At 47.4% G+C, this 15,455-nt stretch overlaps 1 protein-coding gene across 1 annotated transcript in view; it reads right to left on the bottom strand.

Moving 5' to 3' along the window:
* RCL1 (RNA terminal phosphate cyclase like 1) overlaps nt 1-1,419 on the bottom strand; it is a 119,583-nt gene extending 118,164 nt beyond the window's left edge. The window contains exon 1 of the mRNA XM_053702552.1: nt 1,178-1,419. Coding sequence (XP_053558527.1) covers nt 1,178-1,313 — 136 coding nt within the window. The 5' untranslated portion in view covers nt 1,314-1,419. The remainder of the gene's footprint in view (nt 1-1,177) is intronic.
* Between the last annotated feature and the right edge of the window lie 14,036 nt (nt 1,420-15,455).

Raw genomic sequence — 15,455 nt, 5'->3', positions numbered from 1 at the left:
GACTGATTTATAGACAGGAAGATCTTATCCCTTTGAAATCTGCTTGATAGCTCAGGTCTGGTCAAACTGATTAATTTCAGCTTGCTTGGCTTTGCTGCAACACAAGCGGACAGCTCCACCTACTGGCTATTTTAATAAATGCACTGCTTCTCAATGCTTTTCAGTAGCAGTCACATGACTGGAGAAAAAGATTGTTATTCTGAAACGGTGTAAATTGAACCGTTGTAAAACGAGGGCCATCTGTGTGTATATATATATATATATATATATATATATATATATATACACACACACACACATATACCGAATGTCATTGGCTCACCCATGTGTTAAGTTAGAAACCAGTAGTGCATTGCTTCTCCATCAACAAATGATACCAAGAGAATGAAACAAATATAATAGAAGTAAATTGGAAAGTTGTTTAAAAAAAACTGTATGTTGTACCTAAATCATGAAAGAAAAGGTTTGGGTTTTATGCATCTTTATTATAACAATGTTAGTTATGCAAAGCTAGGAAAGGGGGTATTAAAAATGTGTTCTTTTTAAACAAAAAAAAAAATCAAGTAGACCGTCCATAACGATTTCTAAACCTTTAGATTTTTTTGTAGTGACAAATTTGTCCAGTTGTGATGCACTGATTTCATGATTCTGCCAACAGTCCTTCCCCCAACTCTGCCAATAACATTTCCTCAATCCCATGGCAGTTGTTTCCTTATTCTAACAACATAAAATATACAATGTGGGGATTAATTTACTACAGAGAGACTATAGAATACCTGTTTGTATAGAGGGTATGTGACAGCTGGTATGTCTAACAGATATTTAAACGTATGGAATCCTATACATTACGGCAACACCAAATAAAAAGACACGATGTTTTAGAGTTATATACATGCAACTGAACATTTTGTACCCTAGAAAACCATTTAGACGTGTGGCACAAATGGCTACTTAAACTGTGGTTAAGATACTCTGAATAATATGGTCAACAAGTCATCTGTAAAGTGCAACATCTTTCTTCAACGTTTTCACCTACTGGTTGCTACCGAAGGTTACAAAGCGTGACTACGCAATACAATTCTATATGGCAGCATAGTTGTTAAAGGGCTGCTGAGGCACTAAAATAATCACAAGACCAGTAAGCTTAGATCCGATCAGCGATCGTCACTGCACCTACCCCTGATCCCTGGGCTCTCATCCTTTACTCGGATTCCCTTGATTTTCACCGGTCTGCCACTCAACGTGGACAACACGATTCTTTGCCTGAAAAAGTTGCACCCCTGGAAAGAGATGCAGTGCCCCTTGCTCGCCATGTCAGTCTCAGCTAACAAACAAGATCAACACGCAGGAACTGCCAAGCAGCGAGCACAGCCAACACACGTGGTTTGGAACGGGAAGTCGAATAAGATAGCTCAAACATAAGGGTCAGAGGTTATGTGAAAAGGGTGGGGGATTGGAGTTGTGACGGCTTTTTCATTTTTTTAAACAGAACTTTATTAACAACGTCGATCAATTTCGCCAGTGCAGTTTACTCTTCTATGTGCATGTCCCCACCCAGGGATCCTATCATCCTACGTACTTTGGTATACTAAGCTAAAACAATTTTTATAATCAACGTCATTTTGTATTTTTTTTAGGTATAAATGCGAAGTGTTAAAACAGCAAAGTAGTTGTAGCGCTTATGGCTCGTTTCTCATGTAGAACACTAAGGTATTAAAGGGACAGTCTACACCAAAAAAATATTATTTAAATAGATAATCGAAATCCCTTTATTTCCTACTAGTCCTAAAGCCCGTGTACACGGGCCATTTTTTGCAGTACAGTGGTCCCACTCCCACCCCTTGCTCTCTATCTCCCCTCTCTTTTGCTCTCTCTTTCTCCCCTCTCTTTTGCTCTCTCTTTCTCCCCTCTCTTTTGCTCTCTCTCTCCCCCCTCTCTTTTGCTCTCTCTCTCCCCCTCTCTTTTGCTCTCTCTCCTCCTCTCTTTTGCTTTCTCCCCTCTTTTTTGCTCTCTCGCTTCCCTTTCTCTTTTGCTCTCTCTCCCCCTCTCTTTTGCTCTCTCTCTTCCCCCTCTCTTTTGCTCTCTATCTCCCCCCTCTCTTTTGCTCTCTCTCCCCGCTCTCTTTTGCTCTCTCTCCCCCCTCTCTTTTGCTCTCTCATCCCCCCTCTCTTTTGGTCTCTCTCTCCCCTCTCTTTTGCTCTCTCCCCTCTCTTTTGCTCTCTCCCTCCCCCTTCTCTCTCTCCTCCCTTTTACTCTCTCTCTCCCCCCCTCTTTTGCTCTCTCTCTCCCCCTCTCTTTTGCTCTCTCTCTCCCCCCTTTCTTTTGCTCTCTCTCTCCCCCCTTTCTTTTGCTCTCTCCCCCCTCTCTTTTGCTCTCTCTCCACTCTCTTCTGCTCTCTCTCTCCCCCCTCTCTTTTGCTCTCTCTCTCCCCCCTCTCTTTTGCTCTCTCTCTCCCCCCTCTCTTTTGCTCTCTCTCCTCCCTCTCTTTTGTGCTTTCTCCCCCTCTCTTTTGTGCTTTCTCCCCCTCTCTTTTGTGCTCTCTCCCCCTTTCTTTTGTGCTCTCTCCCCCTCTCTTTTGTGCTCTCTCCCCCTCTCTTTTGTGCACTCAACCCCTCTCTTTTGTGCACTCTCCCCCCTTTCTTTTGCTCTCTCTCTCCCCCTCTCTTTTGCTCTCTCTCCCCTCTCTTTTGCTCTATCTCTTCCCCTTCTCTCTCCTCTCTTTTACTCTCTCTCTCTCCCCTCTCTTTTGCTCTCTCTCCCCCTCTCATTTGCTCTCTCTCTTCCCCTCTCTTTTGCTCTCTTTCTCCCCTTTCTCTTTTGCTCTCTTTCTCCCCCCTCTCTTTTGCTCTCTTTCTCCCCCTCTCTTTTGCTCTCTTTCTCCCCCTCTCTTTTGCTCTCTTTCTCCCCCCTCTCTTTTGCTCTCTTTCTCCCCCCTCTCTTTTGCTCTCTTTCTCCCCCTCTCTTTTGCTCTCTTTCTCCCCCCTCTCTTTTGCTCTCTCTCTCCCCCCCTTTCTTTTGCTCTCTCTCTCCCCCCTCTCTTTTGTGCTTTCTTCCCCCCCTCTCTTTTGCTCTCTCTCTCCCCCCTCTCTTTTGTTCTCTCTCTCCCCCTCTCATTTGCTCTCTCTCTCCTCTCTTTTGCTCTCTCTCCTCTCTTTTACTCTCTCTCTCTCCCCCTCTCTTTTGCTCTTTCTCCCTCCTCTCTTTTGCTCTCTCTCCCCCTTCTCTTTTGCTCTCTCTCTTCCCCCTCTCTTTTGCTCTCTTTCTCCCCCCCCCCTCTCTTTTGCTCTCTCCCCCCCCTCTCTTTTGCTCTCTCTCCCCACTCTCTTTTGCTCTCTCTCCCCCTCTCTTTTGCTCTCTCTCTTCCCCCTCTCTTTTGCTCTCTCTCCCCCCTCTCTTTTGCTCTTTCTCCCCCCCTCTCTTTTGCTCTTTCTCCCCCCTCTCTTTTGCTCTCTCTCCCCCCCTCTCTTTTGCTCTCTCTCCCCCCTCTCTTTTGCTCTCTCTCCCCCCCTCTCTTTTGCTCTCTCTCCCCCCTCTCTTTTGCTCTCTCTCTCTTCCCCTCTCTTTTGCTCTCTCTCTTCCCCTCTCTTTTGCTCTCTCTCTCCCCCCTCTCTTTTGTGCTCTCTCCCCATCTCTTTTGTGCTCTCTCCCCCCTCTCTTTTGTGCTTTCTCCCCCCTCTCTTTTGTGCTCTCTCCCCCCTCTCTTTTGTGCACTCTCCCCCCTCTCTTTTGTGCACTCTCCCCCCTTTCTTTTGCTCTCTCTCTCCCCCCTCTCTTTTGCTCTCTCTCTCCCCCCTCTCTTTTGCTCTCTCCCCCTCTCTTTTGATCTCTCTCTCCCTCTCTCTTTTGCTCTCTCTCCCCCTCTCTTTTGCTCTCTCTCCCCCTCTCTTTTGCTCTCTATCCCCCTTCTCTTTTGCTCTCTCTCTTACCCCTCTCTTTTGCTCTCTTTCTCCCCCCTCTCTTTTGCTCTCTCCCCCCTCTCTTTTGCTCTCTCTCTCCCCCTCTCTGTTGCTCTCTCTCTCCCCCTCTCTTTTGCTCTCTCTCTCCCCCCTCTCTTTGTGCTCTCTCCCCCCTCTCTTTTGTGCTCTCTCTCCCCTCTCTCTTTTGTGCACTCTCCCCCCTCTCTTTTGTGCACTCTCCCCCCTCACTTTTGTGCACTCTCCCCCCTCTCTTTAGTGCACTCTCCCCCCCCTCCCTCTTTGTGCTCTCTCCCCCCTCTCTTTTGTGCTCTATCCCCTCTCTCTTTTGTGCTCTCTCCCCCCTCTCTTTTGTGCCCTCTCCCCCCTCTCTTTTGTGCTTTCTCCCCCCTCTCTTTTGTGCTTTCTCCCCCCTCTCTTTTGTGCTCTCTCCCCCCTCTCTTTTGTGCTCTCTCCCCCCTCTCTTTTGTGCTCTCTCCCCCTCTCTTTTGTGCTCTCTCCCCCCTCTCTTTTGTGCACTCTCCCCCCTCTCTTTTGCTCTCTCTCTCTCCCCCCTCTCTTTTGCTCTCTCTCTCCCCCTCTCTTTTGCTCTCTCTCTCCCCTCTCTTTTGCTCTCTCTCTCCCCCTTCTCTCTCCTCTCTTTTACTCTCTCTCCCCCCCCCTCTCTTTTGCTCTCTCTCCCCCCTCTCTTTTGTGCTTTCTCCCCCCTCTCTTTTGTGCTCTCCCCCTCTCTTTTGTGCTCTCTCCCCCCTCTCTTTTGTGCTCTCTCTCCCCTCTCTTTTGTGCTCTCTCCCCTCTCTCTTTTGTGCTCTCTCCCCCCTCTCTTTTGTGCTCTCTCCCCCCTCTCTTTTGTGCACTCTCCCCCCTCTCTTTTGTGCACTCTCCCCCCCTCACTTTTGTGCACTCTCCCCCCTCTCTTTTGTGCACTCTCCCCCCCTCTCTTTTGTGCTCTCTCCCCCCTCTCTTTTGTGCTCTCTCCCCCCTCTCTTTTGTGCTCTATCCCCTCTTTCTTTTGTGCTCTCTCCCCCCTCTCTTTTGTGCTTTCTCCCCCCTCTCTTTTGTGCTTTCTCCCCCCTCTCTTTTGTGCTCTCTCCCCCCTCTCTTTTGTGCTCTCTCCCCCCTCTCTTTTGTGCTCTCTCCCCCTCTCTTTTGTGCTCTCTCCCCCCTCTCTTTTGTGCACTCTCCCCCCCTCTCTTTTGCTCTCTCTCTCTCCCCCCTCTCTTTTGCTCTCTCTCTCCCCCTCTCTTTTGCTCTCTCTCTCCCCTCTCTTTTGCTCTCTCTCTCCCCCTTCTCTCTCCTCTCTTTTACTCTCTCTCTCCCCCCTCTCTTTTGCTCTCTCTCCCCCCTCTCTTTTGCTCTCTCTCTTCCCCCTCTCTTTTGCTCTCTTTCTCCCCCCTCTCTTTTGCTCTCTTTCTCCCCCCTCTCTTTTGCTCTCTCTCTCCCCCTCTCTTTTGCTCTCTCTCTCCCCCCCTCTCTTTTGCTCTCTCGCTCCCCCCCTCTCTTTTTGCTCTCTCTCCCCCTCTCTTTTGTGCTCTCTCCCCCCTCTCTTTTGTGCTTTCTCCCCCCTCTCTTTTGTGCTTTCTCCCCCTCGCTTTTGTGCTCTCCCCCCCCTCGCTTTTGTGCTCTCTCCCCCTCTCTTTTGTGCTCTCTCCCCCTCTCTTTTGTGCTCTCTCCCCCCTCTCTTTTGCTTTCTCTCTCCCCTCTCTTTTGCTCTCTCTCTCCCCTCTCTTTTGCTCTCTCTCTCCCCTTCTCTCTCTCTCTCCTCTCTTTTACTCTCTCTCTCCCCCCTCTCTTTTGCTCTCTCTCTCCCCTTCTCTCTCTCTCTCCTCTCTTTTACTCTCTCTCTCCCCCCTCTCTTTTGCTCTCTCTCCCCCTTCTCTTTTGATCTCTCTCTTCCCCCTCTCTTTTGCTCTCTTTCTCCCCCTCTCTTTTGCTCTCTTTCTCCCCCCTCTCTTTTTCTCTCTCCCCCCCCCCCTCTCTTTTTCTCTCTCCCCCCCCCCCCATCTCTTTTGCTCTCTCCCCCCTCTCTTTTTTGCTCTCTCTCTCCCCCCTCTCTTTTGCTCTCTCTCTCCCCCCTCTCTTTTGCTCTCTCTTTCTCCCCTCTCTTTTGCTCTCTCTCCCCCCTCTCTTTTGCTCTTTCTCTCCCCCTCGCTTTTGCTCTCTTTCCCCCCTCTCTTTTGCGCTCTCTCCCCCTCTCTTTTACGCTCTCTCCCCCTCTCTTTTGTGCTCTCTCACCCTCTGATTTGCGCTCTCTCCCCCTTTTTTTGTGCTCTCTCCCTCTCTCTTTTGTTCTCTCTCCCCCTCTCTTTTGTGCTCTCTCCCCCCTCTCTTTTGTGCTCTCTCTCTCCCCTTCTCTTTCGTCCTTTCTCCCCCCTCTCTTTTGTGCTCCCCCCCCCCTCTCTTTTGTGCTCTCTCTCCCCACTTCTCATTTGTGCTCTCTCCCCCCTCTCTTTTGTGCTCTCTCCCCCCCTCTCTTTTGTGCTCTCTCCCCCCTCTCTTTTGTGCTCTCTCCCCCCTCTCTTTTGTGCTCTCTCCCCCTCTCTTTTGTGCTCTATCCCTCCTCTCTTTTGTGCTCTATCCCTCCTCTTTTTTTGTGCTCTATCCCCCCTCTCTTTTGTGCTCTATCCCCCCTCTCTTTTGTGCTCTATCCCCCCTCTCTTTTGTGCTCTATCCCCCCTCTCTTTTGTGCTTTCTCCCCCCTCTCTTTTGTGCACTCTCCCCCCTTTCATTTGCTCTCTCTCTCCCCCCTCTCTTTTGCTCTCTCTCTCCCCCCTTTCTTTTGCTCTCTCCCCCTCTCTTTTGATCTCTCTCTCCCTCTCTCTTTTGCTCTCTCTCTCCCCCTTCTCTTTTGCTCTCTCTCTTACCCCTCTCTTTTGCTCTCTTTCTCCCCCCTCTCTTTTGCTCTCTCCCCCCCTCTCTTTTGCTCTCTCCCCCCTCTCTTTTGCTCTCTCTCCCCCTCTCTGTTGCTCTCTCTCTCCCCCTCTCTTTTGCTCTCTCTCTCCCCCTCTCTTTTGTGCTCTCTCCCCCCTCTCTTTTGTGCTCTCTCTCCCCTCTCTCTTTTGTGCACTCTCCCCCCTCTCTTTTGTGCACTCTCCCCCCTCACTTTTGTGCACTCTCCCCCCCTCTCTTTTGTGCACTCTCCCCCCCCTCCCTCTTTTGTGCTCTCTCCCCCCTCTCTTTTGTGCTCTATCCCCTCTCTCTTTTGTGCTCTCTCCCCCCCTCTCTTTTGTGCTCTCTCCCCCCTCTCTTTTGTGCTCTCTCTCCCCCTCTCTTTTGTGCTCTATCCCTCCTCTCTTTTGTGCTCTATCCCTCCTCTTTTTTTGTGCTCTATCCCCCCTCTCTTTTGTGCTCTATCCCCCCTCTTTTTTGTGCTCTATCCCCCCTCTCTTTTGTGCTTTCTCCCCCCTCTCTTTTGTGCACTCTCCCCCCTTTCTTTTGCTCTCTCTCTCCCCCCTCTCTTTTGCTCTCTCTCTCCCCCCTTTCTTTTGCTCTCTCCCCCTCTCTTTTGATCTCTCTCTCCCTCTCTCTTTTGCTCTCTCTCCCCCTCTCTTTTGCTCTCTCTCCCCCTCTCTTTTGCTCTCTCTCTCCCCCTTCTCTTTTGCTCTCTCTCTTACCCCTCTCTTTTGCTCTCTTTCTCCCCCCTCTCTTTTGCTCTCTCCCCCCTCTCTTTTGCTCTCTCCCCCCCTCTCTTTTGCTCTCTCTCCCCCTCTCTGTTGCTCTCTCTCTCCCCCTCTCTTTTGCTCTCTCTCTCCCCCTCTCTTTTGTGCTCTCTCCCCCCTCTCTTTTGTGCTCTCTCTCCCCTCTCTCTTTTGTGCACTCTCCCCCCTCTCTTTTGTGCACTCTCCCCCCTCACTTTTGTGCACTCTCCCCCCTCTCTTTTGTGCACTCTCCCCCCCTCCCTCTTTTGTGCTCTCTCCCCCCTCTCTTTTGTGCTCTATCCCCTCTCTCTTTTGTGCTCTCTCCCCCCTCTCTTTTGTGCTTTCTCCCCCCTCTCTTTTGTGCTTTCTCCCCCCTCTCTTTTGTGCTCTCTCCCCCCTCTCTTTTGTGCTCTCTCCCCCCTCTCTTTTGTGCTCTCTCCCCCTCTCTTTTGTGCTCTCTCCCCCCTCTCTTTTGTGCACTCCCCCCCCTCTCTTTTGCTCTCTCTCTCTCCCCCCTCTCTTTTGCTCTCTCTCTCCCCCTCTCTTTTGCTCTCTCTCTCCCCTCTCTTTTGCTCTCTCTCTCCCCCTTCTCTCTCCTCTCTTTTACTCTCTCTCTCCCCCCTCTCTTTTGCTCTCTCTCCCCCCTCTCTTTTGTGCTTTCTCCCCCCTCTCTTTTGTGCTCTCTCCCTCTCTTTTGTGCTCTCTCCCCCTCTCTTTTGTGCTCTCTCTCCCCTCTCTTTTGTGCTCTCTCCCCTCTCTCTTTTGTGCTCTCTCCCCCCTCTCTTTTGTGCTCTCTCCCCCCTCTCTTTTGTGCACTCTCCCCCCTCTCTTTTGTGCACTCTCCCCCCTCACTTTTGTGCACTCTCCCCCCTCTTTTGTGCACTCTCCCCCCTCCCTCTTTTGTGCTCTCTCCCCCTCTCTTTTGTGCTCTATCCCCTCTCTCTTTTGTGCTCTATCCCCTCTCTCTTTTGTGCTCTCTCCCCCCTCTCTTTTGTGCTTTCTCCCCCTTCTCTTTTGTGCTTTCTCCCCCCTCTCTTTTGTGCTCTCTCCCCCCTCTCTTTTGTGCTCTCTCCCCCCTCTCTTTTGTGCTCTCTCCCCCTCTCTTTTGTGCTCTCTCCCCCCTCTCTTTTGTGCACTCTCCCCCCTCTCTTTTGCTCTCTCTCTCTCCCCCCTCTCTTTTGCTCTCTCTCTCCCCCTCTCTTTTGCTCTCTCTCTCCCCTCTCTTTTGCTCTCTCTCTCTCCCCCTTCTCTCTCCTCTCTTTTACTCTCTCTCTCCCCCCTCTCTTTTGCTCTCTCTCCCCCCTCTCTTTTGCTCTCTCTCTTCCCCCTCTCTTTTGCTCTCTTTCTCCCCCCTCTCTTTTGCTCTCTTTCTCCCCCCTCTCTTTTGCTCTCTCTCTCCCCCTCTCTTTTGCTCTCTCTCTCCCCCCCTCTCTTTTGCTCTCTCGCTCCCCCCCCTCTCTTTTTGCTCTCTCTCTCCCCCTCTCTTTTGTGCTCTCTCCCCCCTCTCTTTTGTGCTTTCTCCCCCCTCTCTTTTGTGCTTTCTCCCCCTCGCTTTTGTGCTCTCCCCCCCTCGCTTTTGTGCTCTCTCCCCCTCTCTTTTGTGCTCTCTCCCCCTCTCTTTTGTGCTCTCTCCCCCCTCTCTTTTGCTTTCTCTCTCCCCTCTCTTTTGCTCTCTCTCTCCCCTCTCTTTTGCTCTCTCTCTCCCCTTCTCTCTCTCTCTCCTCTCTTTTACTCTCTCTCTCCCCCCTCTCTTTTGCTCTCTCTCTCCCCTTCTCTCTCTCTCTCCTCTCTTTTACTCTCTCTCTCCCCCTCTCTTTTGCTCTCTCTCCCCCTTCTCTTTTGATCTCTCTCTTCCCCCTCTCTTTTGCTCTCTTTCTCCCCCTCTCTTTTGCTCTCTTTCTCCCCCCTCTCTTTTTCTCTCTCCCCCCCCTCTCTTTTTCTCTCTCCCCCCCCCTCTCTTTTGCTCTCTCCCCCCCTCTCTTTTTTGCTCTCTCTCTCCCCCCTCTTTTTTTCTCTCTCTCTCCCCCCCTCTCTTTTGCTCTCTCTCCCCTCTCTTTTGCTCTCTCTCCCCCCTCTCTTTTGCTCTTTCTCTCCCCCTCGCTTTTGCTCTCTTTCCCCCTCTCTTTTGCGCTCTCTCCCCCTCTCTTTTACGCTCTCTCCCCCTCTCTTTTGTGCTCTCTCACCCTCTGATTTGCGCTCTCTCCCCCTTTTTTTGTGCTCTCCCTCTCTCTTTTGTTCTCTCTCCCTCTCTCTTTTGTGCTCTCTCCCCCCTCTCTTTTGTGCTCTCTCTCTCCCCTTCTCTTTCGTCCTTTCTCCCCCCTCTCTTTTGTGCTCTCCCCCCCTCTCTTTTGTGCTCTCTCTCCCCACTTCTCATTTGTGCTCTCTCCCCCCTTCTCTTTTGTGCTCTCTCCCCCCCTCTCTTTTGTGCTCTCTCCCCCCTCTCTTTTGTGCTCTCTCCCCCCTCTCTTTTGTGCTCTCTCCCCCTCTCTTTTGTGCTCTATCCCTCCTCTCTTTTGTGCTCTATCCCTCCTCTTTTTTTGTGCTCTATCCCCCCTCTCTTTTGTGCTCTATCCCCCCTCTCTTTTGTGCTCTATCCCCCCTCTCTTTTGTGCTCTATCCCCCCTCTCTTTTGTGCTTTCTCCCCCCTCTCTTTTGTGCTTTCTCCCCCCTCTCTTTTGTGCTCTATCCCCCCTCTCTTTTGTGCTTTCTCCCCCCTCTCTTTTGTGCTTTCTCACCCCTCTCTTTTGTGCTTTCTCACCCCTCTCTTTTGTGCTCTATTTCCCCTCTCTTTTGTGCTTTATCCCCCCTCTCTTTTGTGCTTTATCCCCCCTCTCTTTTGTGCTCTCTCCCCCCTCTCTTTTGTGCTCTCTCCCCCCTCTCTTTTGTGCTCTCTCCCCCCTCTCTTTTGTGCTCTCTCCCCCTCTCTTTTGTGCTCTCTCCCCCCTCTCTTTTGTGCCCTCTCCCCCCTCTCTTTTGTGCCCTCTCCCCCCTCTCTTTTGTGCTCTCTCCCCCCTCTCTTTTGTGCTCTCTCCCCCCTCTCTTTTGTGCTCTCTCCCCCTCTCTTTTGTGCTCTCTCCCCCCTCTCTTTTGTGCTCTCTCCCCCCTCTCTTTTGTGCACTCTCCCCCCTCTCTTTTGTGCACTCTCCCCCTCTCTTTTGTGCACTCTCCCCCCTCTCTTTTGTGCACTCTCCCCCCTCTCTTTTGTGCACTCTCCTCCCTCTCTTTTGTGCACTCTCCCCCCTCTCTTTTGCTGTCCCTCTCTTTATCCCCCCTCTTCTGCTCTCTCTATCCCCCCTCTTTAGAGCTCTCTGTCTCTCGGCAGTCGGCCCCAGCATCTGGCCCCGCCCGCGTCACGCCCGACCCCGTCCACGTCATGCCCGGGCCCCGCCCACATCACACCCGCCCGTCCACGCCCACTCCTACACACGCCAGATGCTGCCAGGTTAGTTGGAAGGCCAGGTGTGTTTGTCCTCGCGAGCAGTCTCTGCTGCACATTACCGCTTCGGTCAAACACACTTGGCCTTTTATTATATAGGATTCCCCAGTTTTGCATATCCAACACAGTTATATTAAAGTACTTTTTACCTCTTTGATTACCTTGTATCTAAGCCTTTGCGGACTGCCCCCTTATCTCAGTGCTTTTGACAGACATGCAGACATCCCAACCTGCAAAAACTCATTTTAGGGAGGTGGCTTCGCCCGCTACTGTGAAAATTGGTGTGTACTGTCCCTTTAAAGGGATACTAAATCCAAAAAAAATCTTTAATGTTTAAGATAGACCATGCAATATTAAAGGTATAGGAAAGTCAAAATTAAATGTGCATGATTCAGATAGTGCTTGTAATTTTAAATTCACTTCTATTTTCAATTGTGCTTCATTCGCTTGGTATCCCTTGTGGAAAAAGAATACACACATATCCTACACTAGTGGGAGCTAGTTGCAGATTGGTGCCTGCACACATTGGTCTCTTGTGATTGGCAAACTAGATGTGTTCAACTAGCTGCCAGAATTGCAATGTTGTTCCTTCAGCAAAGGATAACAAGATAATAAAGCACATTTGATAATAGAAATAATAATTGGAAAGTTGTCTAAAATTGTATGTGCTATCCAAATTATGAAATAAAATGTTGGGGTTTCCTGTCCCTTAAGGTAAATTTCTAATTTACTCCTATTATAATTTTTTATTCATTCTCTTGCTATCTTTATTTTAAAAGCAGGAATGTTAAGCTTAGGAGCCGGCCCATTTATGGTTCAGAACCTGTGTTAAGCTTGCTTATTGGTTGGCTGAATGTAGTTACCAATAAACAAGCGCTATCCAGGGTGCTGAATCTAAAATGGCCCGGTTCCTAAGCTTTACATTACTGCTTTTTAAAGGGACAGTCAAGTCCAAAAACAACTTTCATGATTCAGATAGGGCATGCAGTTTTAAACAAGTTTCCAATTTACTTTTATCACCAATTTTGCTTTGTTCTCTTGGTATTCGTAGTTGAAAACTAAACCTAGGAGGTTCATATGCTAATTTCTTAGACCTTAAAGGCAGCCTCTAATCTAAATGCATTTTGACAGTTTTCACCACTAGAGGGCGTTAGTTCATGTGTTTCATATAGATAACATTGAGCTCATTCATGTGAATTTACAGAGCAGTGAGCACTGATTGGCTAAATGCAAGTCTGTCAAAAGAACTGAAATAAGGGGGCAGTCTGCAGAGACTTAGATACAAGGTAATTACAGTGGTAAAACATGTATTATTATAACTGTGTTGGTTATGCAAAACTGGGGAATGGGTAATTAAGGGATTATCTATCGTTTAAAACAACAAAAATTCTGGTGTTGACTGTCCCTTTAAATAAAGATAGCAAGAGAACAAAGAAATTGATAAAAGTAGTAAATTAGAAAGTTGCTTAAAATTGCATAATTACATGCTCTATCTGAATCATGAAAGAAAAAAATTGGGTTTAGTATCCCTTTAACTGGAGTAGAAGATATCTAGATAGTACCTTTATACTAGGCAAAAATCTAGAATACCTTTCTTGTTTATAAAATTGATAACTGAACAAAGGTATTATGTTTAAAGAAGAAAAATAGGGGGTGCCCAAAAGGAGAGAGAAAAATAACAAAATTAAAAATGTATATCTATAAAAATAGTGTGAATACAAGAGTATCAGAAACAGGATCAATCAAATAAAGTCCCCAAAATGAGTCCAAGTGTAAATGATTCCAAACTCATCTCTATTGTTTGGTGTTTATGTGACATATCATGTTTTGCCCGATGAAACAGCCCTCGTAGGCTGAGAAACACGTTGCCTGTTTTTAAATGTTTTATTAAAGTTTTATAGTTTGATAATTATCTTGCTGTGTCATTTGCTGCTTCATTGGATATTCATCTTTTCCCAAGCTTCATTAAAGTTTCCAGAGTCCCGAGTTTATCAGTTTGCTGAGCTACTAAGAAGTTCCATCCTGCATTTACAGCACTTGAGAGTGCTCAATGTATGTGACTACCTGGACTCTCCTTTGATCACACCTGTTTCTTTTTCCTGACAGTACTAGGCTATTTTGGCGTCCTTGTTTCTTCTGTTTTTAATGAATCAATGTGTTATGTTGTATAGTATCTGAGCTTCCTTTTTAAAAATAAAAAAAATTGTTGCTTCTAACAAGATTTTAGATAAAAAAAATTAATTTTTATCTTACCTGATAAATTCATTTTTTTAATGGTGACAAGAGTCCACGAGCTGTTACGTATGGGATATACATTCCTACCAGGAGGAGGCAAAGTTTCACAAACCTCAAAAGCCTATAAAAAAAAATCACCTTACTCATACCTCAGTTTTACGAATAGCCAAGTGTTGAGGTGTTTAAAAGGAGTAAAAGCCAAAAATGAGGAGCAGGAAAAAAAGATGTGCTTTAAACAAAAAAACAACCCCAAATGGGTGGGGCCTCGTCTATTCTCACCACCATGAACAAAATTAATTTATTAGGTAAGATATAAATTATGTTTTCTTTCATATAGGTGTTGAGAGCAGTGTTCCCTCTAAGGCCAGTTTTGTGTGCGGCCCAGCAGTGAAACAGTTAATAAGAGAACCATAACTTCCAGTCTGCATTGTGCAATGTTTGCTAATTGCTGGGTGTGGTTACTTGATTAACTGTTTCACTGCTGGGCCGCTCAAAAAACTGGTCTTAGAGGGAACAGTGGTTGAGAGTCCACGAGCTGTTACTTATGGGATATAATACCCAAGATGTGGAAGTCCACGAGTAACATGAAAGTGAGGGATAAAACAAAAACAGCTGTTTTCACTGAGAAATTAAATACATAACCCAAAATAATGTCTTTTATGGCAAAAACTCAATATAAAGACACAATTATCAAACTGAGACAACTGCCTGAAGGACCTTTCTACCAAAAGCTGCTTCTGACAAGACAAAACATCAAAATGGTAAAATATAGAAAAGGTATGCAGAGAAGACCAAGTGGCTGCTTTGCAAATTTGATCAACAGAAGCCTCGTTCTTGAAAGCCCAAGATGTGGCAACCAAATTAGTAGAATGAGGTGTCAGAGAATCCTCTATGACTGAGAACTAAGCATTCAATTTCCACTCCATTAAGTTCAGAGATTTTAGAACTGGATGGAAAAAGGAACCTTGAGACAGTTCTGGCCTTAGAGGAAGAGGCCACAGTGGGCAACTGGACATTCAGACCAGATCCGCATACCAAATCCTGTGAGGCCATGCTGGAGCTATCAGGATTACAAATGACTGTTCCATTTTTATCTTGGAAATCACTCTGGGAAGCAGGGCCAGAGGGGTGAATATATAAGCAGACTGGTAAGACCAGGAAACTGCTAGAGCATCCAACACCTCTGCCTGAGGATCCCTGGACCTTGCAAGGTACCTGGGAAGTTTGTTGTTCAAAGAGAGGCCATCAGATCTATTTCTGGTAGGCCCCATAGTTGTACAATCAGATAGAGCACATTTTGGCAGAGAGATCACTCTCCTGGATGTAGGGACTGACGACTGAGGTAATCTGCCTCCAAGTTGTCTACACCTGGGATGTGAATTGCAGTGATGAGGCACAAATTTATTTCTGCTCTGGAAAGGATTTGAAATACCTCTATCATGGCTAGGGAATTTCGAGTTCCCCTTGATAAATGACATAAGCTACTGCCGTAATATTGTCTGAAACGGCGATAAGGCTCCCTTTTCAATAGATACCAAGCCTGAAGGGCCTTGAAGAGAGCACAAAGTTCCAAAATATTGATTGGTAACCTCGCCTCTTGAGGATTCCAAACCCCTTGTTCTATAAGAGACCCCCAGACAGCTCCCCAACCTGAAAGACTTGCATCTGTGGTGATCACAGACCAGGTAGGACGAGCAAAAGAAGCCCCCTGAATAATAGATTGGTGGTTTAGCCACCAAGTCAGAGATAGGTTGAGGAAACAGTGTATCACTGAGAAACGCATTGTGATTTTAATGTTTGTTACTTATTTTAAATATATTGTGCTTTAATAGTAATCTCTTGTTTGTGGTATTTCAAGTTTTTGAGTTGCTATTATCCATTGTTCTACAAGTCTTTCTATATGAGGATTTGAGTATATTTGGGATGTACCTCTGTGACACCTTACACCATAGCCCCTTTGAGATTTACTTTTGTGCACTTTTTTAACTCATACCATACTCTATGGGATTGCTGAATAGCTGCAATTGAAACCATCATTGTTACAGTATTGTGGAGTGAGCTGACTGGACGGCTTGAACAAGGTCCAGAATGCACATATAGCACTTTGGTAGTGCTTGTCGTTTTGTCCTTAGCCCATAGGGATGAGTTACAAAAAGGGATACGATCTTGGCATGTAATATGGCAATCCAATCATTAACATTATAAGATATAACTAATAACATATATTTTAAT

The sequence above is a fragment of the Bombina bombina genome, chromosome 2 (assembly GCF_027579735.1).
Source record: "Bombina bombina isolate aBomBom1 chromosome 2, aBomBom1.pri, whole genome shotgun sequence".
In the NCBI taxonomy this organism is placed as follows: domain Eukaryota; kingdom Metazoa; phylum Chordata; class Amphibia; order Anura; family Bombinatoridae; genus Bombina; species Bombina bombina.
Note: the sequence above shows the minus strand (reverse complement) of the source record. Positions and strands in the feature narration are given on the sequence as shown.